This window comes from Rhincodon typus, chromosome 24, assembly GCF_021869965.1.
Source record: "Rhincodon typus isolate 14 chromosome 24, sRhiTyp1.1, whole genome shotgun sequence".
NCBI classification, from domain to species: Eukaryota; Metazoa; Chordata; class Chondrichthyes; order Orectolobiformes; family Rhincodontidae; genus Rhincodon; species Rhincodon typus.
In genome coordinates this window covers 14,452,839-14,478,672 of record NC_063355.1, presented here as the reverse complement: position 1 = coordinate 14,478,672, position 25,834 = coordinate 14,452,839, and the positions used below count along the sequence as shown (strand labels likewise).

The 25,834-nt window shown below is 39.3% G+C and overlaps 1 protein-coding gene across 1 annotated transcript in view; it reads left to right on the top strand.

Annotated features, from left to right (window-relative positions):
* The window catches only part of ksr2 (kinase suppressor of ras 2), a 302,030-nt gene that overhangs the window by 120,007 nt on the left and 156,189 nt on the right, over positions 1-25,834 (top strand). Inside the window, exon 5 of the mRNA XM_020528680.2 lies at positions 18,047-18,228. Within this exon, the coding sequence (XP_020384269.1) occupies positions 18,047-18,228 (182 nt within the window). The remainder of the gene's footprint in view (positions 1-18,046; positions 18,229-25,834) is intronic.

Below are 25,834 nucleotides of genomic sequence, written 5' to 3'. Positions count from 1 at the left end.
CCCCCCCCCCCCCCCCCCCCCCCCCCCCACTCACTTATAGTCACATTTGGGAACCTTACATGGCCATCTGACACTTCCCCTGCCATGCAATACAGTTTTTGACCATTTGAGGGTAGGCAGATAAGTAGTTGGAAGGCCATCACCATATTTGGCTTGCCCCCTTGCCTTTACAACTGCCTTACAAGTAGAAATGCAAGTAAGAGCCAGGCTGAATATAGGACATTTAGAAGGATGCGAGAAAGGAAATCCGAGGGAAAAAACATTTTGAAAAGAGATTGGTAAAAGACGACACAAAAAGTTGCTATAACCCGAGTAAGCTTTTTCAAGAATGGGTACAGACACAATGGGTTGAATGGCCTCTTTCTGTACTGCAAAATTCTGTGATTCATATAAGTAGTGAAAGATTAGTAACAGGAGGTGAGGAATGTTTTGGGATATACACAGAGGTAGAGGCCAAGACTAAGGCACTGAATAAATATTTTCCATCTGTCTTTACCAAGGAAGAAGATTCTGCCCAGGTTATAATGAAAGAGGATGTAGTTAAGACAATTAACTACTTCTTAGGCTATAAGTGAAGGGAATATATTACAGAAGGCTAACTACTTAATGCTGATAAGTCACTAGAAATGGTATGATGCATCCTAGGATGCAGATGGAAGAAAGGGAGAGAATTGTGGAGGAAACTACTCCAATCCTTCTTTGGTTCAGTGGTGGCAAAGGGTCTGGAATACTGCAAATATTGTACGTTTTCTCAAAATATAAGAGTGCAAGGATGAACCTAGTAGCTACAGGTCAGTCAGTTTAATGTTCATGTTGGGAAAGTACTTAGGCAACTTAATGTGGGACAAAATGAACAGTCACTTAAACAAATATGAATTGATTAAGGAAAGCCAGCACAAATTTGTTAAAAGTAAATTGGGTTTAACTAGCATTAAGATTTTTTTGATAAGATAATAGAGGGTTGATGAGGATGATGCAATTTGGTGTGGTGTATGTGATCTTTCAAATGATATTTGTTAAAAGTCCTATGTAATAAGTTTGCCAGCAAAGTTGAAGTCTGTGGGGGATAAAAAAGGACAGCGGTGTAATGAATATAAATTTGGTTGAGTGGCAGGAAACAGCAGTCAGTTGTTAATGTTTGTTTTTCTGATCTAGAAAGGGTATGATCCAGAGAGAAGGTTTGCAGGGGGAGATGAACAGCTAATGTTAGAGGAAACAACGAGGGAGTAAGAAGGCATGGTAATTATAGGCTGGTTAAGGTACAAAAGAGTTTGGCAAGGTCAGATGGTATTTGGTTTAATACAAGGAGTCTCTGATGAACAAGACAGATGAGTTAAGGACATAAATTAAGTATGGGTGTATGATGTAATTACTCTAACTGAGGCATAGTTGAGAGAGGGGCAGGATTGGCGCCTCAATATTCCAGGACACATGGTCTTCTGGCAAGAAAGGGAAGGAGGTAAAAGAGGAGGGGGCATCACTATTATTGATCAAGGGATAAATTACAGCAGTCAGAAGGGATATTAAAGATAGTAGGGCAGTTTGAGAAAGTGGTTAAAAAGGTGTAGGAAATTTTGGGGGTTTTATCATAGAGGAATAGTGTAAAACAGTAAGATTGTTTTGATGCATCTTTAGAAAAATCTGGTTCAATTTCTACAGCAGAACCATGTTCAATTCTGGCCACATACTTAAAGAAAGATGTGAAGGCCTTGGAGAGGGTACAAGTTAGGTGAGAATGGTTCCAGCAGTGAGACACTTTAGTCACATGAATAGAGAAGCTGCGATTGTTCTTCTTGGAGAAGAGAAAGATGAGAAGAAACTTATAAGGGGACCAGACAGTTGGTGGAGAGAACTCCCCCCCCCCCCCATTGGCAGAAAGTTCAAAAACAAGAATATAGTGACATAAGGTAATTGACAAAAGAGCCAACAATGACATGCAGAAAAACCTGTTCACCCTGGGCTTTCAAAACTGATTCAATACGCACCTAAGGAGAAAGCGACCATAGGGCTACAGGAAAATGGTGGGGAGTGTTGCTAAATTGCTGTTTCAGAAAAGCTGCATGGACATGACAGGCCAAATGGGCTCCTTCTGTTCTTTAATTATTCTGTGATTTCATGTTTCTAATCCAACTGAATACAGTTGTTACCATTTGATACTGTCCAAGGCTTTTACCTTGAGGGCAGAGTTAAGCTGTTGACTCACATAAAAATGTTATGTGATTTGCTCATTCAATTCATGACTGGCAGCTCTTTTATTTAATTTCACTGACAGTCATTCAAGTGCACTAGCCCAGATAACTCTTTTCTAGGTTGCTAAGAGTTGGAATTGCTCAAAACATTTAAGCTCATCTGGAAATTTCTTAGAAGGAATGCTATTCTGGCTTGCTCTTGCAAATAAATGCTAACCATGTAGATGAAAGCTAATTCTAAAATATCTCAAGTGTACTGATTAGAAATCATTATTTTCCTTCTTTGAACATATGCATTATATTGTTGTTTATTCACTTGTCATCCATCTATGCTGCATTCAAAGTAGGTTGTTTTTCTACCTGAAATTAACAACAAAGGCATAATACAACACAATTAATGTTTTGGGGCAACATGTGACCTCACAACTGGCAGGCAAACAGTCTTTAAAAACACCCAGAAATATCACCAGTTAGTCACGAGGGTAAGAATTGCACTGACAGTGACAGGATGCATGACCTAAACCCCTTGTCACCCAACCCATTCCTACCCTATGTACTTCCCAGTAAACTGTAGCAGCTTCTTGGTGAAGGAGAAAGTGAGAAGTCAATCTTTACTTTTAGATTTATTCAGAAAGTGAACTATTATTAAAGTTTACAAACTCTACAAGCCTCCAGTATTTTAAGTTCATGTACCTTTACCCTCGCATACTGGGATGACATTAAAAAGGCAAATACCTGAAACTAGTGTTGGAAACTACAGCTACGTTTAATTTGCAGTTCTTTTCATTGTTTGTTTGCAATGCAGAGTGAATGTGCTTTGGGTTCAAATGCTGGTCAAAGATGATTTGCATCAAGACATCATTGCTTTTAAACCTAACATTGGCATCATAATGGTCCAGAAGTTGTGACATGTCATATAATTATTGCAATGGGTGGCACTAAATTCGATGATAAATTGAATGTTGCTGGGAGTCTGGGATAGGAAGTGGGTCAGAGTTCAGAAGGCACTCATTCTTCTGAAGCAATGCATTGCTTACCCAGCCAGTCGGTTACCTTCACTGGGTTGTTGCCCATTCTGCTGCATGGTGGAGCAGATGATAGGGCTGTGAAAGCTGGTTCCATTGCTTGGATCAGTCTGCGGGACTCCTCCAGTACAATCCGAACAGAGTGTGCCACATCATTCTGGTGTACTGTGGTCTGCACAGTTGGAGCAGACAACGAGGTGATATGCTGGATGATGGGGAGTTGGGAGAATGAGAGCAATCTTCCAAGGAGGAGGATGAGGCTAATGGAGAGCAGGAAGATCTCCTTATGCATGACAGAGCTCAGCTGTATCGAACATTGCAAGCCAGACAGAATCCAATTGACACCTGGTTCCAGTAGATGAGAGCTGGGGCAGCAGACCATCATGGAATGTAAAATAGTCATTGATTATACTACCAACATTTGGTTTCCATTGTGGAGATAAACTACAGCCTCTATTTATTTAGCTTCTATACATTTTTGCCAGCTGTAAATAAATGCTCATGTTTGGAATTCTCCAACATGTTTGCTTGTATGGAATGACACTGGGGACAGAATAGTGGTGACCTACAGAGAGTGTTTAGATAGTATGTAGCTCAGGACAGGTAAACTTTGGTGCGATGGTTAAGCAGTGACTATGGTCAAAGAATGGCATTGTAGGTGTGAGGGGGTATCAGCCGTGTCAGCTCTGTGCTGTGGGCAGTGCAGCTTTGAAGCTGCAATGCCATGATGTATCCGGTGAGGAGCAATGCCAGATCACCAATGCTGGTTGGGCTGCAAAGCAGCTTTTCAAACATGGTGCAGTCACCAGGGATGTGGTCTTTTGGTGGATATTCATGAACAGCTTGAGGTGAGGTGGGGCTACAGTCTGTCAAGAGGGGTTCCATTTTGGCTGGGTAGGTAGTTAATGAGGTGAGTTTGCTGCAGAGAAAGGTCTCAGTAGGCCTCGTGGCAAAAGTCCTTCCAAAAATCTTGACACAGCTAACCTTTAACTGAAGCAACTTCAGATTCAATCCTTTATCTCCCAAGTAGTGATAGTAATGTTTCTACCAGGTAAGTAGGATGTAGATTTTCATATAACCCCAGCAAAGACATTATTTCCCCAAATGACACAATTGTATCAAAAGTGCAACAGGTTGCATTGCCACATAAGAATCAACATTAAAAAGTTTTCTCTATTTGTTGCAAACTTGTATCAAAGCTGTCTACCAGCATAAAGTTGAGAAGGGAGAGCAGAGTGTTGAAGTATGGTAAGGATAAACTAATTCTTTGCATGATCCATTTCATTTAATGAAAAGCATTGCAACTTCAAACTACAAGGAATTGAAGGCATGATCATGAATTTATATGAGTATTTACGTGCATCTACTGTTGATGGCTGGAATTCTCTTGTTGCCCATGCATATTTGATTTATTAAGCTTGGATGTTTGTAGTAATAGCATTGTCATCATTAAGCATGCACACTGACAGATTCAAGTGGTATCATGATGTCAGTGAGAGTGCAGGATGTGTGATTGGGGAAATGGGCTCTCTGTTCCTTTTTTATGGCCCTTTGTGATTACTGGGAATTTTTAAGGACAAATAAATTTCTTATTGTGTTTTTAATTTCCAAAAGGAACAACTGGTTGCAATATCAAATTTGGTAGCACAACATTGAATCATTAGCAGTAGCATTTTTTGTTTGGATGCGGAGGTAGGACTGAAGGTGGAAGAGCCCACAAAACATCTTACCAGCCACGGTTCTGTCTCAGTACAACATACAGAGGCAAGTTCCAGATTGGGGGAGTGGGAGATGGTGAGGGGTGATGGCAGGTACCCATCAGAAAATTAGACCACTTTGAGAGGCTATTAAAGTCCCTTTCCTCTTTTGCGATCTGCATGGTCATCCACAGAGGTGGCCTTCTGAGAGCAGAATGACAGAATTATTACAATGCACAAGGATCCTATTGTATAGACTGGTTCTCTGAGAGTTTTAACTTAGTGTCAATCTCCTGCCTTTTCTCTGTAATTTTGCATATTCTTTCCATTTAAATAATCATTCAAAACCCTCTAGAATGCCTCGATTAAGCCCGCATCCACCACCCTTCCACCCTAGAATAGCTACTCGCTGTGTGAAAAAGCTTTTCCTCACCTTGCATTTGCTTCTTTTACAAAACACTTTAAAGTCTCGTCCTCTGGATCTTGATCCATTTACGAGTGGAAACAGTTTCTCTCTATTCACTCTGTCCACGCCCGTCATAATTTTGAAAACTTCTATCAAATTTCCTCTTTATCCTGTCTAGGGAAAACAGCCCAACTTCTCCAATCTTTCTTTGGAAATGAAGTGTCTCACCTCTGGAACCATTGTTGTGAACCTCTTCCACACTGTCTCCGATGCATGCACGTCCATCCTAGCTGCTGCAGTTGAGGTCTGACCAGTGTCAATCCAAAAATTCATTATAACCTCCCTGCTGTTGTACTATATGACACTCTTTATGAAGCCTAGAATACTGTATACTTTATAACATAGCTGTCCCATCATCTTTAATAATTTATGTACATATAACCCAGTTTCCTGTGTTCCCACAGACTCTTTAGAATGGTACTGTTCATTTTATTTTATTTGTCTATGTTCGTTGTACCGAAGTCTATAAGCTCATGGTTCTCTGCATTAAATTATCTGCTACCTGTCCACCCAGTCCGCCAATGCTTCAGTGTCCTTTTGAAATTCTACAATGTCCTCCTCACAATTTCCAATTCTCCCAAGTTTAGTTTTTTTCTCCCCCATAGAATCCCTACAGTGTGGAAACAGGCCATTTGGCCCAACAAGTCCACACCAACTCTCCAAAGACCATCCCACCCAGACTCACGCCTCTACCCTATAACTCTGCATTTCCATGACCAATCCATGTAGCCTGCACATCTTTGGACTGTGGGAGGAAACCAGAGCCTCCAGAGAAAACCTACACAGACACGAGAAGAATGTGCAACCTCTACACAGACGGTCGCCCGAGGCTAGAATTGAACCTGGGCAAAGCAGCAGTGCTTACCACTGAACCACTGTGCTGCCCCAGTATCTGGCACTATCTTCTGCAAACTTTGAACCTGTCCCTGCACATCAAGATGTAGATTATATCCATATATCAGGAAAAGCAAGGTTGCAATACCAACCCCTGGGGAACTCCACTATAAACCTTCTTCTGGCCCAAAAAATACACACTAACTATTTCTCCGTTTCATATTTCTAAACCAGTTTTGTATCCACATTGCCACGCAGTCCATTTTATTCCATGACTTATAACTTTCTTCACTTTCACTTTCCTCCTCGGTTGTGTGGCACTGTAGTGAGCACCTTTCGGCAGTATATGTACGCCACAGAAACAGCCTTCCCCTCATCACCCTCTCAGTTGCTTCCTCAAAAAAACTCCAGATTAATAATACATTATTGTAATTATTCCCTTAACAAATCTGTGCTGACTCTTCTAAATTAATCCACATTTTTAGAGTCATACAGCATTGAAACAGAACCTTTGGTCCAATCAGCCATGCCGACCATAATCCCAAACTAAACTAGTCCCACCTGCCGACGCTTGGCCCATATCCCTCCAAACATTTCTGATTTATGTACTTATTTAAATGTCTTTTAAATGTTGTAACTGTACCCGCATCCACCATTTGCTCTGAAAGTTCATTTTTTGACTATGAAAGAATCAAAAATGAATTAAAATAAAAATCTTATGCTACTGAAATGTAATAACTGTAAGAAATCTAGAAGTAAATGTAGAAATACACCTGCAATCTCAGGAGCAGCTGCAAGATCCATGCTACTCTCAGTCCACCCTTTTTCTTTGATGATTTTTTCTGTAGCTCAGTGTTAAATACTGTTGATGATAACCGCATGAAGATGCTTGGTGTGTTTTATTAACTTCACGTTGCTATATTCATGCAAGGTGTTGTTATTGAAAGCTTGTTTGTGTGAATCTTATCATCACAAAATGTACGGACATAAATGCAGAAAATGCCAGAAACGCATAGCTAGTCACCAGCATGTGTAACGACAGCAGACAGGTTAACATTTCAGGTATAGACCCTTCTTAAGACAGTCTGATTAAAGATCTGAATTCTGAAGTGTTAACTTGTTCTCCATATGGATTTTGGCATTTTATGCTTTCCTTTATTTCCAGCTATCCATGATTTTTCTTGTTGCTTTTTGTTTAGCCTGCTTGACCTTTGCTGTCTAGATTTACGCACTGTGGATAAACACCTGAGTGAAACCTGCCTACAGCTCAAATCCCAATATAATTTAGAGGGAGGAGAGAGGTAATTGGCAATAGACACGAAAGATTGAAAATATGCTGGTTATCATTAGAGATTCTGAATTTTCAGATAAAGGTATGAAATTACAAATGAATATATTCCAACATGACTACAATCTTGTCGTGAAGAATTTCAGTATTTCTCTTATTAGTTTGAGGTGCATTATTTGTATCCTTCCCTGTTTGGAGTGACTTCAAGTGCCACTAAATGGTGCTGTCCAAGCTTTCAATTGTGATCATTATCATGATCTCTGACTTAGGATTATCTGCAAAGCATATTCTGAGTTGGCAGGCAAAATGTTTCAAGTTTACTTAAGATGACCCTTTTTTTCTCTCAGTTAAAATTACAATTTGCCATTTGCTCTGTGCCACATACAGTCTCCTCAACACAGCCGCTGTTGGCAGGATTTGGACCCACATTCACAAAGTTAACTTGCTTTAAAGAAATACATAGTTCTGCTGAATAGCAGTCTGATTAGAGCTGGTGTGGTCAGAATAGAAATCAAATGATTTTTCTGTTGTTTCCATCCAGCACTGAAGAGCTCAGTCGGCCAGTGTCACTCTGTTTACATTTATAAATTAGACCAGATTTTGGAAATGTGATGATCACTTAGATTCTTTGCTAACAACAGATCCTGTTCTTGTCCACCCATTGGGATAACTAAATGTTCATTCTGTCATCTTTGCTTACCTAGATCAGATGGAAAAGGGAGCATCTAGCAAGCTTGTCTTGAATCTTTTTCGTACCAAGATTCCGTGACATAATCTGGAGTAATTTGTAAATTCCACAGTGACTGATACAACTTTGATGAATGCAGCTCAAACCAAAAATGCCCTCCGTTATTTCCCTTCCCCTTCCTAAGGGGGAAAAAAATGAGCTTCTAGAAGAACTAGCAGCATTAGATTTGTTGCATTGGTCTTCATGACTGGCCTGCATACTCTGATGAGAATGATCACCCTTGCCTGAAATGGCATCAGATAGTAAAGCATGCAGTCTCTTGAGTTTCATCCATTTAATGAGATTCACCTCCAGTCCAACCAAGAAAGAAGTGAAAATAAATTATTCGTATTTGCAGGATGTCTTAAAATGTGTAAAGGCTGGAAACTTACTCTTGAAGTGTAGACACTAGGAATAGTAAATGATTATGGTTCGTTTTCAACCACAAAACTAACGGCACATAAATGCCTTGAGCCCATGCTGGGAAGCCGGGGGTAATTTCACTTGTGCTCCTGGCAACAGTGGTGTTGATTCAGAATTCTCCCCTGAGAAATCTTAGTTCGCACCATAAAGTCTTCCAGTGGACCTTCAACTTACATTTTGGTCAGCTTTGAGAGGTTTACAAAGAAAGAGAGAGGAGGGTAAGGCACCTCATATTCCGCTTTGGAAGCCTACAACCCAGTGGTCTCAATGTGACCGCTTTGTAGAGCACCTACGCTCGGTTCACGACAAACGACAACACCTCCCAGTCGTGAACCACTTCAATTCCCCCTCCCACTCCCTGGACGACATGCCCATCCTGGGCCTCCTCCAGTGTCACAACGACGCTACCTGGAAACTGGAGGAGCAGCACCTCATATTCCTCCTTGGGAGCCTACAACCCAATGGTCTCAATGTGGACTTTACTAGCTTCAGAATCTCCCCATCCCCGACCTCATCCTAAGACCAACCCTCCCTCTCACCCCCGCCTCCTTAACCTGTCCATCTTCTCTCCCACCTTTCCGCCCCTCCCACCTCACTGACCAATCCCAAACCACTACCTACCTGCTATCACCATCCCACCTACCTTCCCCAGCCCAACCCCACCCTCTCTACTTATTTCAAAGCCCCCTTCCCCTTCCCCATTTCTGAAGAAGGGTCCCAACCCAAAACATCAGCTTTCCTGCTCCTCTGATGCTGCCTGGCCTGCTGTGTTCCTCCAGCTCCACAGTCTAAGGCTCCTTTCTGCTTTGAGTCTGTCTCTCTGACCGTTAGTTTTTACACACTCAACTGGGTCATGCAACCTATCTGAAAGCTCTGGAGGCTTTGTGTGTCCAAAGAAAAGGCTTGTCCTTGACCAGTGCCACATTTTGCTATCCTTTGCTGCAAAATAGTGCAAATGTGAAAAAGTCCAATGTATGCAGCCAATTATAAATTAATAAACCTCTTCATAATAACCTTAACAAATGCCATTTGAAAGTCGGAACTTCTCTGGGATACATTTTACTCAATGGCATGTACAAAAATGCTGAAGCATTGATGTTTATGGAATCATATTTTCAAGAAGAAAGATAATCTTTATACATCTTACGTTTACTGATTAAACTTATGATTGGTAATCAGTTATTCACAACTGTCCAACCATTTATGTGCTGATCCTATGGGATTTTCTTCAGTCCATTGTATTTATGAACTGTTGATAAAAGACCAACATGAGTTGTCCATCCCGAATTACTTCTGAACAGAATGGCTTACTAAGCCCTTTCAGAAGCCAATTAAGAGGAAATTACTGCTGTGTGTCTAGAGTGACAAGTAGGATAGATTCCCTTCCCTAAAGAACATTAGTGAATCAGATGGACTTTTGTGACAATCAACTGTAATTTCATAAAACAAAGAACTTTGGATGGTGAAGACCTGAGACAAAAACAGAAATTGCTAGTGAAACTCAGCATGTCAGGCAGCATCTGTGGAGAGAAAACAGAGTCAGCATATCAAGTCCAGTTACACTTCTTCAGAACTGATAGTGGCTAGGAAAAGGTGCACATAGTAATTTCATATTTATCATCATTCAGAATAGCTTTCAGCTCCAAATCTAATTAATTGAAATTAAATACCCCCAGCTGCTCTGATGAGATTTGAACTCATGCTTCCCCTGAGCATTAGCCTGGGTCTCTGGATTATCACCCCGGTGACATTACCACTATACTAGTGCCTTACTTCAGAGTAAGTGGCTGTGTGTAGGAATAAATGTGTAGGTAGCAATTAGGGGAAAAGAAATACACTTTCAGAAGTAGAATTGCTTGCAAAATTGTAAATAATGTGCTAAATATCAGACTACACCAAAAATGACAGTAGATGAATGCAGGTCAGTTTGTTTTACAAAATATCCAATTGTATTATTTTGTTTCAAGAAACCTTTGAAAATGTCCCTCTATTTGGGTTAGTTGCTTATCTGGGCTGAAATGTACCAAAATACATGTATAGTCTTCTCACACAGAGACTAACACAGATGAACTGTCCACAATTCATCCATCAGCACAGATAGAAATTCATGGCCATAGTGTCTATGACGTTCTAATTGGTGTGGACAACAGTGAAGGTTCCTGTTCGCAGTGCAAACTTTGAGGATTAATCTCAACTGGATAGTCACTGTTACTACTGAAAACAAGACAAGGTGAGGACACAGCTTCAGATCTCGAAGGAGGAAAACCTAATATGGATGTCTGTGTAACAATGTGTATCATATCATTGTAACTTGTATCTAGTTTATGTTGTACAATAAACTACAAGACAAGGGCCTCCTTCTGTTAGACCACTGAGTGGTTTCCTTGTTCCACACCAGACTGAGTAAGCCCTGTAGGTTCTTCGTGGGAAAGAGGATGATGGCAGCAAATCTACCAGACAGATCTTCGAATAGAATAGGATATCCTTTATTGTCACATGTATTCCAGTACCGAAGTGCAGGAGTGCAGTGAAAAGTTTTTACAATGGCTGCCTTTAATGGCACCATCTTAGGTACAGGTACCTAAGAAAAAATCTTACAGAGTAAAAAAAAACATAGTGTTGTTACAGAGTAAAAAAGAATATAGATTAGCATGAAACAGTGAAAAAGTGCAGAATAAAGTACTTAAGTTCCAGTCCGTGCCTACAGGCTCTAGAGCATGAGACCATGCTGCCTCCACATTCCGGCCTCCATCCAGGACTCACTCTGCCACTGCTCCAGGAATTGCTCTGCTGCAGGACCCGGCCCGTACCAGCTCCATTTCGCTGTGAGACACGGCCCGTACCAGCTCCATTTCGCTGTGAGACACGGCCCGTACCAGCTCCATTTCGCTGTGAGACACGGCCCGTACCAGCTCCGCTCCGCTGTGGGACATGGCTCGTGCTTGCTCCGCTGCAAGATCTTACACCATGTTGCACCGTGCACGTGATGTGAATACATGCGTTCATCTTAAAACATAGTGGCAGGTGGTGCAGACTCCCTTTCATTGCAGCATACAAAATGCTGGGAGACATGGAGATCAGAAAATTCTTCAGACAAAGTCTTAAGAAAGCTGCTTGAGCAGACAGTCTATAGCAGAAAATGCTGAACGTTCAAGAATCCTGCGAAACAGAATCTTGTGTTGAGACTCTGTGAGGCAGAATCTACAATCGATGGCAAGAAGCATTTCAGACTGGGTAAGAGGCATGTAGCAGGGGGTGAGTGCGAGAAGCTCCATGGCACTGTAACACTAGGCAAAAAACTGGAGGGCATAGGTTTAAAGTGAGAGGGGAAAGATATAAAATGGACCTAAGGGGTAACTTTTTCACACAAAGGGTGGTGTGTGTATGGAACAAGCTGCCAGATGAAGTGGTGGAGGCTGGAACAATTACAACATTTAAAAGATATTTGGATGGGTACATGAATAGGAAGGGTTTAGAGGAATTTGGGCCAAATGCTGGCAAATGAGACTAGATTGATTTAGGATATCTGGTTGGCATGGACGAGTTGGACCAAAGGGTCTGTTTCCGTGCTGTATATCTCTATGACCTCTAGACAACTACATTGGGAGTCAATAATTTATAGGAGCAGTCTCAAGTTGAGGTTCAGCTGGAGAGTGAACAGACGGCGGAGGTTCTGTGAATAAATCCCTCATAGCAAAGGATTTACTTTAAAATGGTGCAGTCTATAAGTTGGTAAACTTAGTGAGGCACTTTAATGGATCAGATCAAGCATTATCACCATTGTGCGCAGGCTCCCCGAGTCATAGCTGTGGGAAGGTAAGCCAAGGGTCACAAAAGCAATTTAATATGAGGTTGCAGACCAAAGAATGACACGAAGCCAGATTAAAGTGACAAAGGCACAAATTAGAAGCCTAAACAGACAAAGTCTAATAGAAGAAGGAGGTTGGGTGATGACGCTGCAGGAAAGGCAGGAGATACATTATGTGTAAATGTGGGAAGAATTTACACAAACCGCACACGGCAGGATTCATCCAGTAGAAAACCTTGAAGCAGGGCAATTACTAGTAGCACCATTAACAGTGGGAATTGTGAAAGGAAATCATTTTAAAGGAGTGAGATTTGATTTTATAGAGCCGCAAAAAGTGGGATGAATTCAGTAAAGGAATGGGAGTTGTTTATTAAGGCCATGATTAGCAAAATTCTTTCACAATAGTTGCAAAAAAGGCACAAATTCTCAGTTTTACGTGTAAAAAATGGAAATACTCTATTTTATCTGCAAAAGGCAGAAATGTTTACCTTGATAGCAAAAGGGTGAGCAAGGTCTTCAGTGCAGGCATACACATTGCTATTCTGCAGATTTAAAAGCGTGCAAAAAAAGAAGAAAAATAAATAATCACACCAGGAAAACATGCCAGCAGAAATAATACTGCCAGGAAGATCAAATTCAAAGATGGGCCAAATAGAACATAGGATTGGACATCTTGGAGAATACTATTCTAAAGTTGCAGAATCTCTTCCAAACTAGGTACTAAATCTGAAGTTGGACATGTTAATACATTTGGGAATATAGCTGATAGCACTGTCATTTACCGAGGCGTAAATTTAAGCAACAGATACTTTTAAGAAACACTGAAACCCATTGACAATCGCTTTAATCTCGGAACAAACAAAATCCTTGAAAGAGCAAGATCTAATAGAGTTCAAGATCTAGGTGAATTAATAGACAATTTCATTAATGATCTCTACAGTTTAGTGAATAAATATGATTATAAAACTTTATAGGCACAAATCATAAGAGACAGCATTGTTGTTGGAACTGCACATGAATCTTTGTCAGATTTATTATATTCAAAAGGAGATGCAACTCTAGAGAAAGTCATTCAGGTGGTGTGTGAAGCAGATGTCTCGAAGCAATCCTAACAGAATGGATCAATCTTATCACAGGAGATCTGCAGAATCCATTGAGGTCTCAAGATACAAAGTCCCTAAAGAAACATTTGAGAAGCCAGTACAGGAAGGAAAGACACTGACCATCATTGTCACGTCAGTGGCACAAGAAGGAAAGTAATGTCTTAATAGGTCTTGTTCAAAAAATGTACCAAATTGGTACAGTAATGGAACAGCATGAAGATAAATAGCTATTCACACCAAGACATTAACGATGTAAAGCAGCCTACAATAGAAGAAAAGCCAAAGGTATTCTTAGGGGAAATATGTGATGCAGATCTAGCCTTTTGCCAAGAAGATATCTATGTCCGTGGACATCTCACTAATTTTAAGCTTGACACAGGGAGAGTGCTGGCAGTCGCTAAACTATATTTCAGCCAATTTGCTGCCAGTTCTGGATTTGAACACGTCAACAGTTTGCCCCATAGTCAAATGGTGAGGCCAAGCATGAGGTCCAGACAGTCAAGTCACATTTGCAGAAAAATACTGATGTTCACATACCATTGCTACATTTTCAAACTACAGTGTGGTTTACCAGAGAAATTGACCATTCAGTTACACCCATAAGACTATCAAAATATATATGACCTATGAAAGTATATATAAGGAGCTGCTCCACTATGAGCAGGAGGCCACATGCTTTAATAGACATCATTGTGCAAGAGACATACTTGAACCACGGCAACAGGTTTGGGTATGGTCCTTGATAGGAAAGATGCGGGCGTTCAACTGGCTGAGCAGTTATCAGACTGTTCACACAGCTGTAGGAGTTGTACGAAGTAACAACAGAAAACTCATCCAGATGTGGATCAATCATCAATCTGTTTGTCTGCTCACCTTTCTTGGCTATCAACTCCTGGAGTGGAGCTGGAGCTTCCAGATCAGAGGCAGGAATGCTACCTGCAGTTGCATAAAACCATCTGAATTATACCATAAAGGGCAAAATTCTAAGCGAGGGAACAGAATCAAAGTGACCTGGTTGCATCCATGCCTAAATCAGTGAAGGTAACAGGACAAATTACAGCACAGTTAATAAAGCACAGAGCATTGCAATTTTTGTCAGTAGGAGCATGGAGTACAAAAGCAACAAAGCTATGTTAAATAAAAATAGAAAGTGACGGAAATACTCAGCAATTCTGGAAGCATCTGTGGAGAGAGAAACTGAGTTAATCTTTTCAGTGAAAAATTATTTCAGAAAATTTGTATTCAACTTGAAATGTCAATGATCGTATCTGAATAATTCGTGACTGAAGCAAAACCAAACTGAAGGAGATAATGAGGTAAACACCCTGGGAGTGAAATTAAACTTTGGCACGTTTGCCACTATTCTACATCCAGCCACATTCAGTGACATTCAGTCACATTGACTTCAGTGGAGCTACTTATTGAGTGGGGTGCAACTGGCATCAGCTGCAGTTCAGTCATTCTGCACACACACTGAAGTCAAATTCTACCTCCATTGGATTGTTTTGGGGTTATTTATGCAGGAATTTTAGTGTCTTCTTCTTTGTAGTGATGCTAAAGTTGGAGCAGACTTAAGACTGCTGGCTAACCTGACACTTCTGAGAAACTGTTTTTGGGCTGCAGAATATAAACATTGCACTGCCAAGTTTGCAGGTAAAGTGCTACCAGTCAGTCAATGACCAGAATTTGAGAACTTCTGTTTTACTAATTATCACAATCTATAAACAAACTATTTTGTAAAATTTTGCACGACATGTGGGGGCAATACTTCCAGGGATAAATAAATACATCTGTTGTTAATGATACAATATCCCATTGTGAAAAACCCAGATAAAGACCAGTAATATTTCCCTGTAGCATTTCCTATATTACATCGTCATAAACTGGAGAATATGGAAGTCCCATTGCAAATTAAGGTTAAAACAATCTCATTGTTTTTCTACAACATATCATAGTTTTAAATGAAAAGCTCAACATGATGTTTACTCATTAATATCATAATTGCCATGAATCTATTTTATAGCTGTAGAAAATACTGTATGCCTGTGTGAAACCACAGTTAGTGCCATTTTGGATGAGCTAGTCCTCATTTTGACAAGTACCACATGCCAGTCTTGATACAGCTGTCTGATCTGATGTAACTATGTGTCTTATCCTGTCATGCTGTATTTGTATTGCTGCTTCTACCATATTCAAATGCCAATAAATGTCTTACTACTTTTCAAATTAGTTTTCCACATTATGTTGCAAAATGAATATTTCAGTTTCAAAAAGCCATTCATTTGTTCTCCAGTTAGAAATAATGCTCCTGTCAGAAAGGCATGATGGCTTTGCAATTTAATTATTATTCAAAATGAACTAATTTCATGAGCATAAAATGTAATTGCTGGAGGAGGAAATCCTATTGTAAAGTAATGATGCAGGAAACACTGCCTCATGTCCCCTGGATAAAAGAGGAATCAATGAGCTATTCTGGTCATCTGCATAGCTTCAATGGGAGATAATATTACTGAGACAATAAAGGAGCCTTCATAATACATTTGACTATTTTATCAGAAAATGTCTTATATCAATCATCCATGCAACAGTTGTTGAGTCTATAGGATATCATGTAACCATTCAGTGACTAGCTAATTTTTGCCTTTTCTCATTTAACAAATGTTTAATCATCTGTATATTTCACTTGGGATGCATTATATTTTTGTTACTTACTACTCAGTACTCAAAGATTTTCTCACTCAGTTTTACTTTCTTCGTTAATCCCCAAAACTTTTGAGAAACATGCACCATGAATGTTCTTCAACCATATCACAAAGAACCAGTAGTATTAAAGAAACAGTTGTCTGAAAAATTAAGTTAGAATGGACATTTTAAACAGTAAATCACAGATCCTAATTGGGGGCACAAGCAGTGAGGTGGCATTGGCAATAATGGAATGCTGACTGAATTATGAGAGCTGTACTCCCACTCTAACAGATGCTTGCATTCAGAGGCCGTCAATTCATTAGTCCCCCCACAAACTTTCCCTCCCTTCCCACCAGATCCTATAAGTCTCACTCCCATCCTCCGCACTCCCACTGGTAGGTGACGACAACTTCAAAGCCTTGAATTGGAGTCACAGTGGGAAAATGTAGGGGAAACACTGCTCTCACAATTTGTTTCCTCTTTCATTGACAGCATCAAAAATTCCACATGCCTTTGATTGGCAGTTCTTGCTACTTCATCCTGTTCATCCAACCAGTCAAATATTGGGCAGGGACCATAACCAGTGGCTGGTAGACACCCTTTCTCTTCATCTACCAATGAAATTGAATTTCACCTCAAAGTTTGCAATGAGTTTCAAATGAAAATTGAAAAATTGACAGTAATATCGAAAACAAAATGGCAACCAAGAACATTAATATTATTGCGGATGTATTTGAGTCTACTTGTGAGAGTGGTGCAGATCTATATTTGTGTTTCAACTTTAGTTGTTTTGTAGGTTTATATCTTACATATTCTTAAGAGTGTTTCAAATAAAGCATGCGCTAAAGCAAATTCAGAAACACTTTGGTGAAATACCTTTGAGTCATAATGGTAAAGAAGGGATTTGAAAAAAAATTAACAATGGAATCAAATCGGGATTAATTTTTACTGGGTACCTAGTTTAGATCCTAAGCATTTTTGACTAATCCCAATGGAGAACAAAGGTCATGTTGGAAAATATTGAATTTAATGTTGAGTGCTAGAGGCTTTAAAGTGCCTAAGCAGAACATCAGATGTTATTCCTCCAGCTTATATTGAGCTCCATTGGAACACTGTAGCAGGTTTTGGATAGAAAAATTAGCATGGGAGGAAAGTGGTTTGTTGAAATGGCAAGCAACTGGAGGGTGAGGGTCATTCTTACAGAGCAGAGGTATTCCACGAAGAAAATACTCTTCAAACTGATTACTTCAAAGATCACAACAATTTGCACTAAATGTCACCTTTAACCTAATGGAATATCTCATGATTCTTCATGGAGTCAACTACATGCAGAAAACAGAAAGGACAGAAGTCTTAATTAAAAAGGTGAAATTTAAAAGGCAACAAGTTTTGTTGTTAATCCTTCAATTAAAATAGAAACATTTCTCCTTTGCTTGCAGGGAAATTTCAGTTTTCTGATGTGTTCCTTAATATTTTTCACTGATCCAGGATCTAGATACTTTGGAAATGGAGAACTGCGTGGTTTTTGAAATATGTGCATTCACTATTTATGTGATATTTCCATTGTTCAATTTGTTGAATTATTCATAATCGGTTCTAGAAATTCAGTCAATCCTGCAGTAAAACCCAAACAAAGATGAACAGTGTCAGAAAGATTTTGCACCACTTTGAGTACCCATCTCTGGTTGTTACCATGCTCATTATTGTTTATAAGTAAAGAGTCTTTATTATATTTTTGAGCCTAGTTTTGTACATGTGAACAGCTTTTTACTGATTCCTTGCCTTTTTATTATTCTGTCAGAGCAAAGAAAAAGAACAAACCTCTAAACCTGAAGATTCACAATAGTGTTGGTAGCTGTGAGAACATCCCTGCTCAGCGTTCCCCTCTCCTCTCCGAACGGTCTTTGCGCTCCTTCTTTGTGGGATACCCATCTTTTCTTCCTTCTACTCCTCCCGTTCACACCGAAACCAATTTCTCATCAAGTAAGTAATCACATTGGTAAATTGGTTGTTGGATGAACAAAGGTACATTAGGGTCAAACTTCCTATTGATATTAGCGTAAACTGATTTTTAAAAAACTTTTAAAGCCACTTTATTTTTAATCCCATTGCCCTTTAATATTATGTTGATCTACTCAACTGTTTTACTTCAAAAAAGAATTCCGTATGCAGTTTATTTTTTGATTTGATTTATTATTGTCACAGGTACAGTGAAAAGTTTTGTTTTGCATGCACTACATGCAGATCATACTACATTAGGGTGCGTTAGGGTGATAAACAGACAGAAGAATATAATGTTATGGCTGCAGAGAAAGTACATAAAGAGTGAGATCAACATTAACTTTGAAATTTGAGAGGTCCATTCTGAAGTTTAATAATAGCAGAGAAAAAGCTGTTCTTGAATCTGTTAATACGTGTGTTTAAGGAGTCATTGTTGGTTCAGGAATGGACTGTTTGGGAGATTATCAGTTTTGGTAATAGCATTAGCAGGTTATCAGAGGTAAGACATTTGAATCTGTATATTAAATGACTTATTGCAGGCTAAGCATGTCTGGAGAATCATAATCGAGTAACATCAAGTTTGAGATCTGACAGGGAGATTCATTGAATAAGTTCATGACATGTATTTTCGGATAAAGAACAGAGGTTAGTTTTAAGAATATTGAAGTTTTTCTTGAGTGGTGCAGTGCTTGATTTTATAATGATATTGTCAATAATGGACCAAACTGCAGTAAAATTCTATCATCTTCTCAGGAAAAAAAAGTTCTAGTGTTCTTAGAAATACAGTATTTAAAATGGGAGCTGTCAAAATTGTTTAAAATTTTGGAGTTTAATCCAGTTTAAACCTATGGAACAGTCAACTCAGGTAATTATGCTGAAAGTCTCCCATGTTTTTACAAGGTCAGAAATCACACGACTTCAGGTTATAGTCCAACAGGTTTACTTGAAAACACAAACTTTCAGACCTCACTTCTTCTTTAGGTGTTAGTGAGAGAGGTAGTATCAGACACAGACTTTATAAGTAAAAGATGGAAAGGTCACACCACTGATGAGGATGTATTAAACAAACCTAAGATGCTGTTAAATCTTTAATCAGTTAGAAGATTTTAATTGATTCATAAGTATATGTAAATTACCGAATTCCTTTCAAGTCCCTGCCCTGAGAGAACTAAAGGTTTTATCAGTGTAAAGAAGGGGTGACATTTTAGGTCAGACAATGCATGTTAGGTGTGAGGCCTTGTTCAGATTCTGTTTGTATTCTGGTTTGAATCCGGTTTGGAGTCAGGCTGATTTTATTTCTAAAGTAGGAACACACACTACACACACACTACACACACACACACACACACACACACACATGCACACACGTACGTAAATCTATGGAGTGAATTTGTTTTTGCAGATACATTCTATTTTGTTCAAAACGCACACAATTTGTAGACAGTCAGTTAGTGTGGCGTTTTATCAATTCCTACTCGGTTAAATATAGATTTAAGAATATTTCTGTCCAGAATTCATCTTATGTTTTGATATATTGGAAATCTGTTCCAGCTGTATTTTTATTTGATGTAGTGGGAGTATTGCAAATTTGAGCATATATGAGTCTAAACATTGTGGCCTGCTTTGGAGGCAGAATGAGTTTAATGAAGTGTGAGAAGGGTGACATGTTTTTTGACCTTCCTTTCTTCACCGAGACCATGTGCATTGATACCTGCCTGATGTTATTTTCAAGATTTCGGACTGCTTGGTTAACCTCTGTCCTGCCTAGACATTGCATTAGTGCTGTAATCAGGCTCCATAATAGCAAATCTCACTATAATCAATCTTGGAGATCTATTTCTATTTGAGCACTGACACAGTGACATATTAGAATGACTGCAACTTTAATTTTGTTTTTTCACTTTGGATAGGTAGGCCAAACCAGTTTTTATCTTTCATTGATGCAGCAGCAGCGTATCTCTCTAATATTGCCCCTGTAGGGCAGGAACATCAGTAGCATCATGATTGGTGCAAGCAACTGCTTTAAATACACATTTAACACTACTCACAAATTTTCAATAGACGACATTCACATGATCAAGTTCACTTTACTTAGATTGCTTAAATTCATTAAAAAGATTTACACGCTAACAGTATGTGGTAAAAGGACAAGATGTAAACCCACTGGACCACCCAATCTTTTAACAGCAACTTATTTGTCTAAAAATCAATTAGCTAGATGTACAAAATGATTTTATTCCTAAGCAATAACATCTTTGAATCTTTCAAGTCAAGTTGTTGGCAAAGATGCAAAGATTTCTTTTGGAAATCTGAATTTAAATAATATAACCCTCATATCTATGCAGCCAGCCTAGAACTTTAGTATTTCCCATTTTAAATGTTTACTCGCTGTTGAATCAAGCAACAGGTTTATCTATTTCCAAAGTATTAATAATACCACCATTCTGACAAAATAGATGTTGATATTTATACAGAAAGTCATACTCAAGAAAAAGTGAGGTATTGGCAGAATTGTTGCTCCAATTATCTCTAAGTATTAGCATGCTATTAGTGAACATGCTTTCTTTGCCAACGTTTCACGTTGTTACTGTGTTTCAGCAAGCAATGTGTTGAACTTAATCTACAAATGGTAACCTGAAATGACCGTGTGAGGGGACTGCAAAAAGTGTGGCAAATTAAACTGTAATTGTTCCAGATGCAATATGACATATTGTAGACTCAAAGCTAGACCAATATGTTCTAATTCATGTGTTAATACTTATCCTGCCACCATGATTCATCCTATGGTGCTGGCTCTGAATGCACAAGCTTCTTGTCAGGTAGAGGTCTGAGCAATTAATCTTTTACCAGATGAAGGCTGTTTATGCAAGGGATGAACTGCTGGGCATGATGATACGTACACTGTGGAAAATGTTACATACATAATAAATAAAACCAGCAATCATTTGTAACAAGATTTGTATTTTCAGTGTTTTAATACTCTTTAATTTTCACTATTTTTGGTGTTCTCTACACAAGGGTTTATAAATCTCATTGAAATGACTCTCTTAATAATGGAGGAACAGCACTTAAAACATTCATCTGAAATTTCTCTCTCACACAATATGTGTTCAGCCTCTATAAAAATAGCAGAATTTCAGCTAAGACCTTGAAGCATTTGGAAACTATAACCCAAGGTGTTAACTATACTGAAGACTCTTCAGTAAAATGATTCAGAGTGATTTGTGCATTTTCTTTCTACTTTCTGTTTCTAAAATGCATGTGGCATTATCAGGTAAAGGATAACAGTGGTTGAGCTGTACCTATCTCTGAGCTACAAGGCTTGTGTTCAAGTTCCACCTGCTCTGAAGGTATGTAATGATCTCTAAACAGGGTAATTAGAAAATAGCAGAGAATGGTTGAAGCCACACCTGGTAAATAGTTCCATTTGAACCCAGTAATGCAAGAGTTCATATCAATCATGGAGCCAAGATAATCGATAATTGAGTGAGAGTCAGCTGACAACCAGATCTCCAGTATGAAACAAGCCCATTGTGCCCAAAGATATTGATGAAGACTACTCTAATGACAATGATTATGAAGTGATGTTGAGTGACAGCAAGCAGTGGAAAGACAACAAATTTGTCAAATAACTGCAAAGCATACCTCTCCAGATGGATATATGATCGCCAGATAATGATGAGTTATCATACATTTTGAGAAACACATTTTGCAGTGAAAACACAGACTTAATGTTTAAAGGTTTATCAGAAATTAGGGTGATAAACTCTTGATTAACATACAGAAATCCAGACACATATTTAGCTTTATGTATTACAACAACAGCAAGTTGTGTTTACAGACCTGAAACATCAACCTTCCTGCTCCTCTGATGCTGCTTGGCCTGCTGTGTTGATCCAGCTCTACACCGTGTTATCTCAAACATTCCATGCAGTGATTATTATACAAAAGTTCACACCAAGCCACTGAAGGAAACATTAAGATGAGTTGGTCATATAGGATGGGTTTGAAGGAATGTCTTAAAGTAGGAGTGAGAGTTTGAGAAGCAGAGAGTTTGCTCAACATCATTTAATGATACAGTTGCTAGATGTCATCATAATGAATGTTTGGTTTGGGACTAGGTGTGACTACTCCACTTAATACTGAGCTGCAGCCTGCTTGCACAACTGCAGAAAGGAGTGATAGCTTTGTTTGCACTACATATTTATTACCTTTATAACATGCAGATCATTTTTGAAGAGTTTTTTTTTTTCAATAGCTATATGTTTATTGACACAAGATTAAGCGGGGCAAAGTTGATAATATTTTTTGTCATTAAGTCCACGAATGGCTGCAACTTCTTGACACTGTTTTGAAGTTGTAAGCTGAGTATTATTTTTCACAATAGATATTCAAAGCTTTCTTATTTATTGTGTCAGTTTTTAATGAGCATTTCAAAGACTTGCCAGACTTATCAATGGCTCACTGGTTCATTAGTGGATACTGGGAAAATGGGCATGAAGATTGCATGGGGGCATGAAAAAGACATTGAGGCCATTGACAAAATGCGGGCAAAGAGGGAGATATGAGGTTACATGATGGGCAGGGAAGATATGGGGACATGGTGCAGATGGGATTAGCTTGCAATAGCATCATGGTCTACACAGACATGGGTCAAAAGGCCTGTTTTTGTGCTGTTTTGTTCAGTGTTCTATGGTGGAGGCATGAGAGATGTGACAGGGCATGGATGGGACATGGGGGTGTTTGGGTGAGATGAGTGGTGAGGACTTGAAGGCCTGACAGTCATGAATAAAACTTGGTCATGTTCCAGTAAACAGAGGTGGGTCTTCTAGATCTCTTCCACACTGGCCAAGCAACTGGCTCAATTGCCAAATGGCCAGACTCTTGAGGCACTGAGCTGACTCAAGTCTCCTCTGTCTACCCAACATGAAACTAAGACAAACAGGGGACATCCATGAAGGAGAAGTGCTGTAGGGGTCAGAAACTTTCCCAACTCCTAATGCCCATCTTCTTGACCCAATCTGACCCAATTATTTTCATTACAGAGGCAAAACTCATTTTTCTAAACAAATGTCCACTCTGCATTTTTAAAACCTGGAGAAGCCACCTGTCTAGGAGCAATAAGCCTCTAATTCACTTTGAAAGGTTTCATAGTAGACTTTTCAGCCTTAAAAAGATGGGTCAGCCCCTTTTTGTGGTACAGTGGTAGTGTCCCTACCCCATTGACTGGGAGGCCCAGGTTCAAGTCCCATCAGGTCCAGAGGTGTGTAATAATGTTTCTGAACAGGTTGATTTAAAAAAAAATAGGTTAAATTTTTTTTAAAAAAGTTAAAGAGACAGTCACTTTGCCTACAGCTCTACTTTAATAGCAAAAGTGGGATATCAATAGGTCCTATTTTCTGACGCGCATTTACCAATGACATTGCAGTTTCACTATTTGTTTCAAGAGACAAAGCTATGATGGTAGCCATGAAGGAATAATCTGCACTTGCCTGCATGAGTGCAGCTCCAACAACGCTCTAGAAACTCAACACCATCCAGGACAAAGCAGCTCATATACTTGGCCCCCCATCCATCCCATTAAACATTCACTTCCTCCATCACCAGTGCACAGTGGTAGCAGTGCATACCATGTACAAAATTGACTGCAGCAGCTCACCAAGGTTCTGCTGACTGCACTGTGTAAACCCATGACTTTACAACCTAGAAGGACAAGGACAGCAGGAGCATGGGGACATCACCATCTGCATGTTCCTCTCTAAACCATGCACTATCGTGACTTGTTTTCCTTTACTGGAATTAGGTCACTATTTCTTCACTGTTGGTAAGTCAAAATCCTGGAACACCTTTCCAAAGTGTGTGTGTGAATTGCAGTGGTTCAAAAAGGCACCACAACCTTCTTCAGGGCATTTAAAGATGGGCAATAAATGTTGACATAGCCAGTGATGCCCACATCTCATGAAATAAATTTTTAAAAGTGCATAAAACATACTGCTTGTCTCACACTTTAAATGTGCTGTGTTCTGTTTCTGTTTTAACTTCCCAGTAAAATTACATAAACTAGCCAATCAAATAAATGTTTGTCTGTCTTTTTCTATCCTGTTTATAAGAAGCTAATGAAGATGAATTTAAACAGCAGCTAAGACCAGCAGGAAGAAAATGGTTTATCAAATTAACAACCAGTGATAACATCACCTAACTGCTGGACTCTCAGCAGTCATGATTCCATTTAAGCCATCATTTACCCGACGTAGTGTTCATGCATGTTGTACCACTTCAGGCCTAATGTTATATAATTCCAATCAAATCTTTAGCTATCTTTTAAATTTGAAGCCCCGATGTGTTTTTATTTTCCCAACTGCATACCCCTTAAATCACCGAATGCACGATTTCACACCAATGCACAAAATTTACCTTCTCACAATCCAATTAGAACAATTTGCATTTGAATTAGAAATGAAAGGTAAAACCAGAATAGCAAAGAAATTAATGTTTTGGTGGATATTTCCAGCAGAAATGCAAGCATCTCTCGTCCATACTGACTAACCTGCTGTGCTTTTCAATGTATTTTCTGTTTTCCATTTTACATGGGACATATCAGCAAGGCGTTTGAAATATTTGTCAAATGTGTCTGTCTAGGAAACAGTGCAAGCAGCAACAGCTGGCTCTCTGAGAAGAATATTCATAATTCTCTAAATATTCACTTTGGGTGCTGTCATGGTGAGAAGTGACGCTGAATCAAACTAGCTTTCTTGAGCAGATATTTCATAAAATTCCCCTCAGCACTTGGTGAACAATGTATATTCATCCAAAAGTAGCTGGAACTGGGGAAGCTGCTTCAAGTTCAGAGGCTGAACTGTTTACAGACTAAAACCTTGTTTGGTTTGAAAAAATGGAGCTAATTTGGAGAACTGTTTTCTGGGAGTTGGGCTGTATCCATTTCACATTTTCCAATTGTAAATGTTTTACCTCTTTAAATACTGGTAGCTTCCGTGTTTAAGTTTTTGTTGGTAGGTTATCATGGCTACAGACAATCTGTCTACTTGAATCTTTCCATTGATGTTTTTCTGGATGGCGGTTTATAGTGTCATAGAGTCATACAGCAGGGGAACAGACCTTACGGTCTAACCTGTCCACACCAACCGTGTTCCCAAACTGACCTAGTCCCACCTGCCTGCAATTGGCCCATATCCCTCTAAACCTTTCCTATTCATGAACTTATCCAAATGTCTTTTAAATGTTGTAACTGTACCTGCATCCAACACTTTCTCTGGCAATTCATTCCACATGAATCACTTTTTGTGTAAAAAAAAAGTTGCCCCTTGTGTCCTTTTAAATCTTTCTTCTCTCACCTTAAGATTATGTGCCCTAGTTTTGAACTCCCCCACTTTAGGGAAAAGACCCTATCATTCACCTTATCTAAGCCCCTCATGATTTTATAAATCTTAATCACCCCTCAGCTTCCTACCCTCCAGTGAAACAAGTTCCAGCCTTTCCAGTCTGTTTTTATATTTTAAACCCTCCATTCCTGGCAGCATCCTGGGTAAATCTTTTCTGAACCCTCTCCAGTTTACAACTTCGTACAACA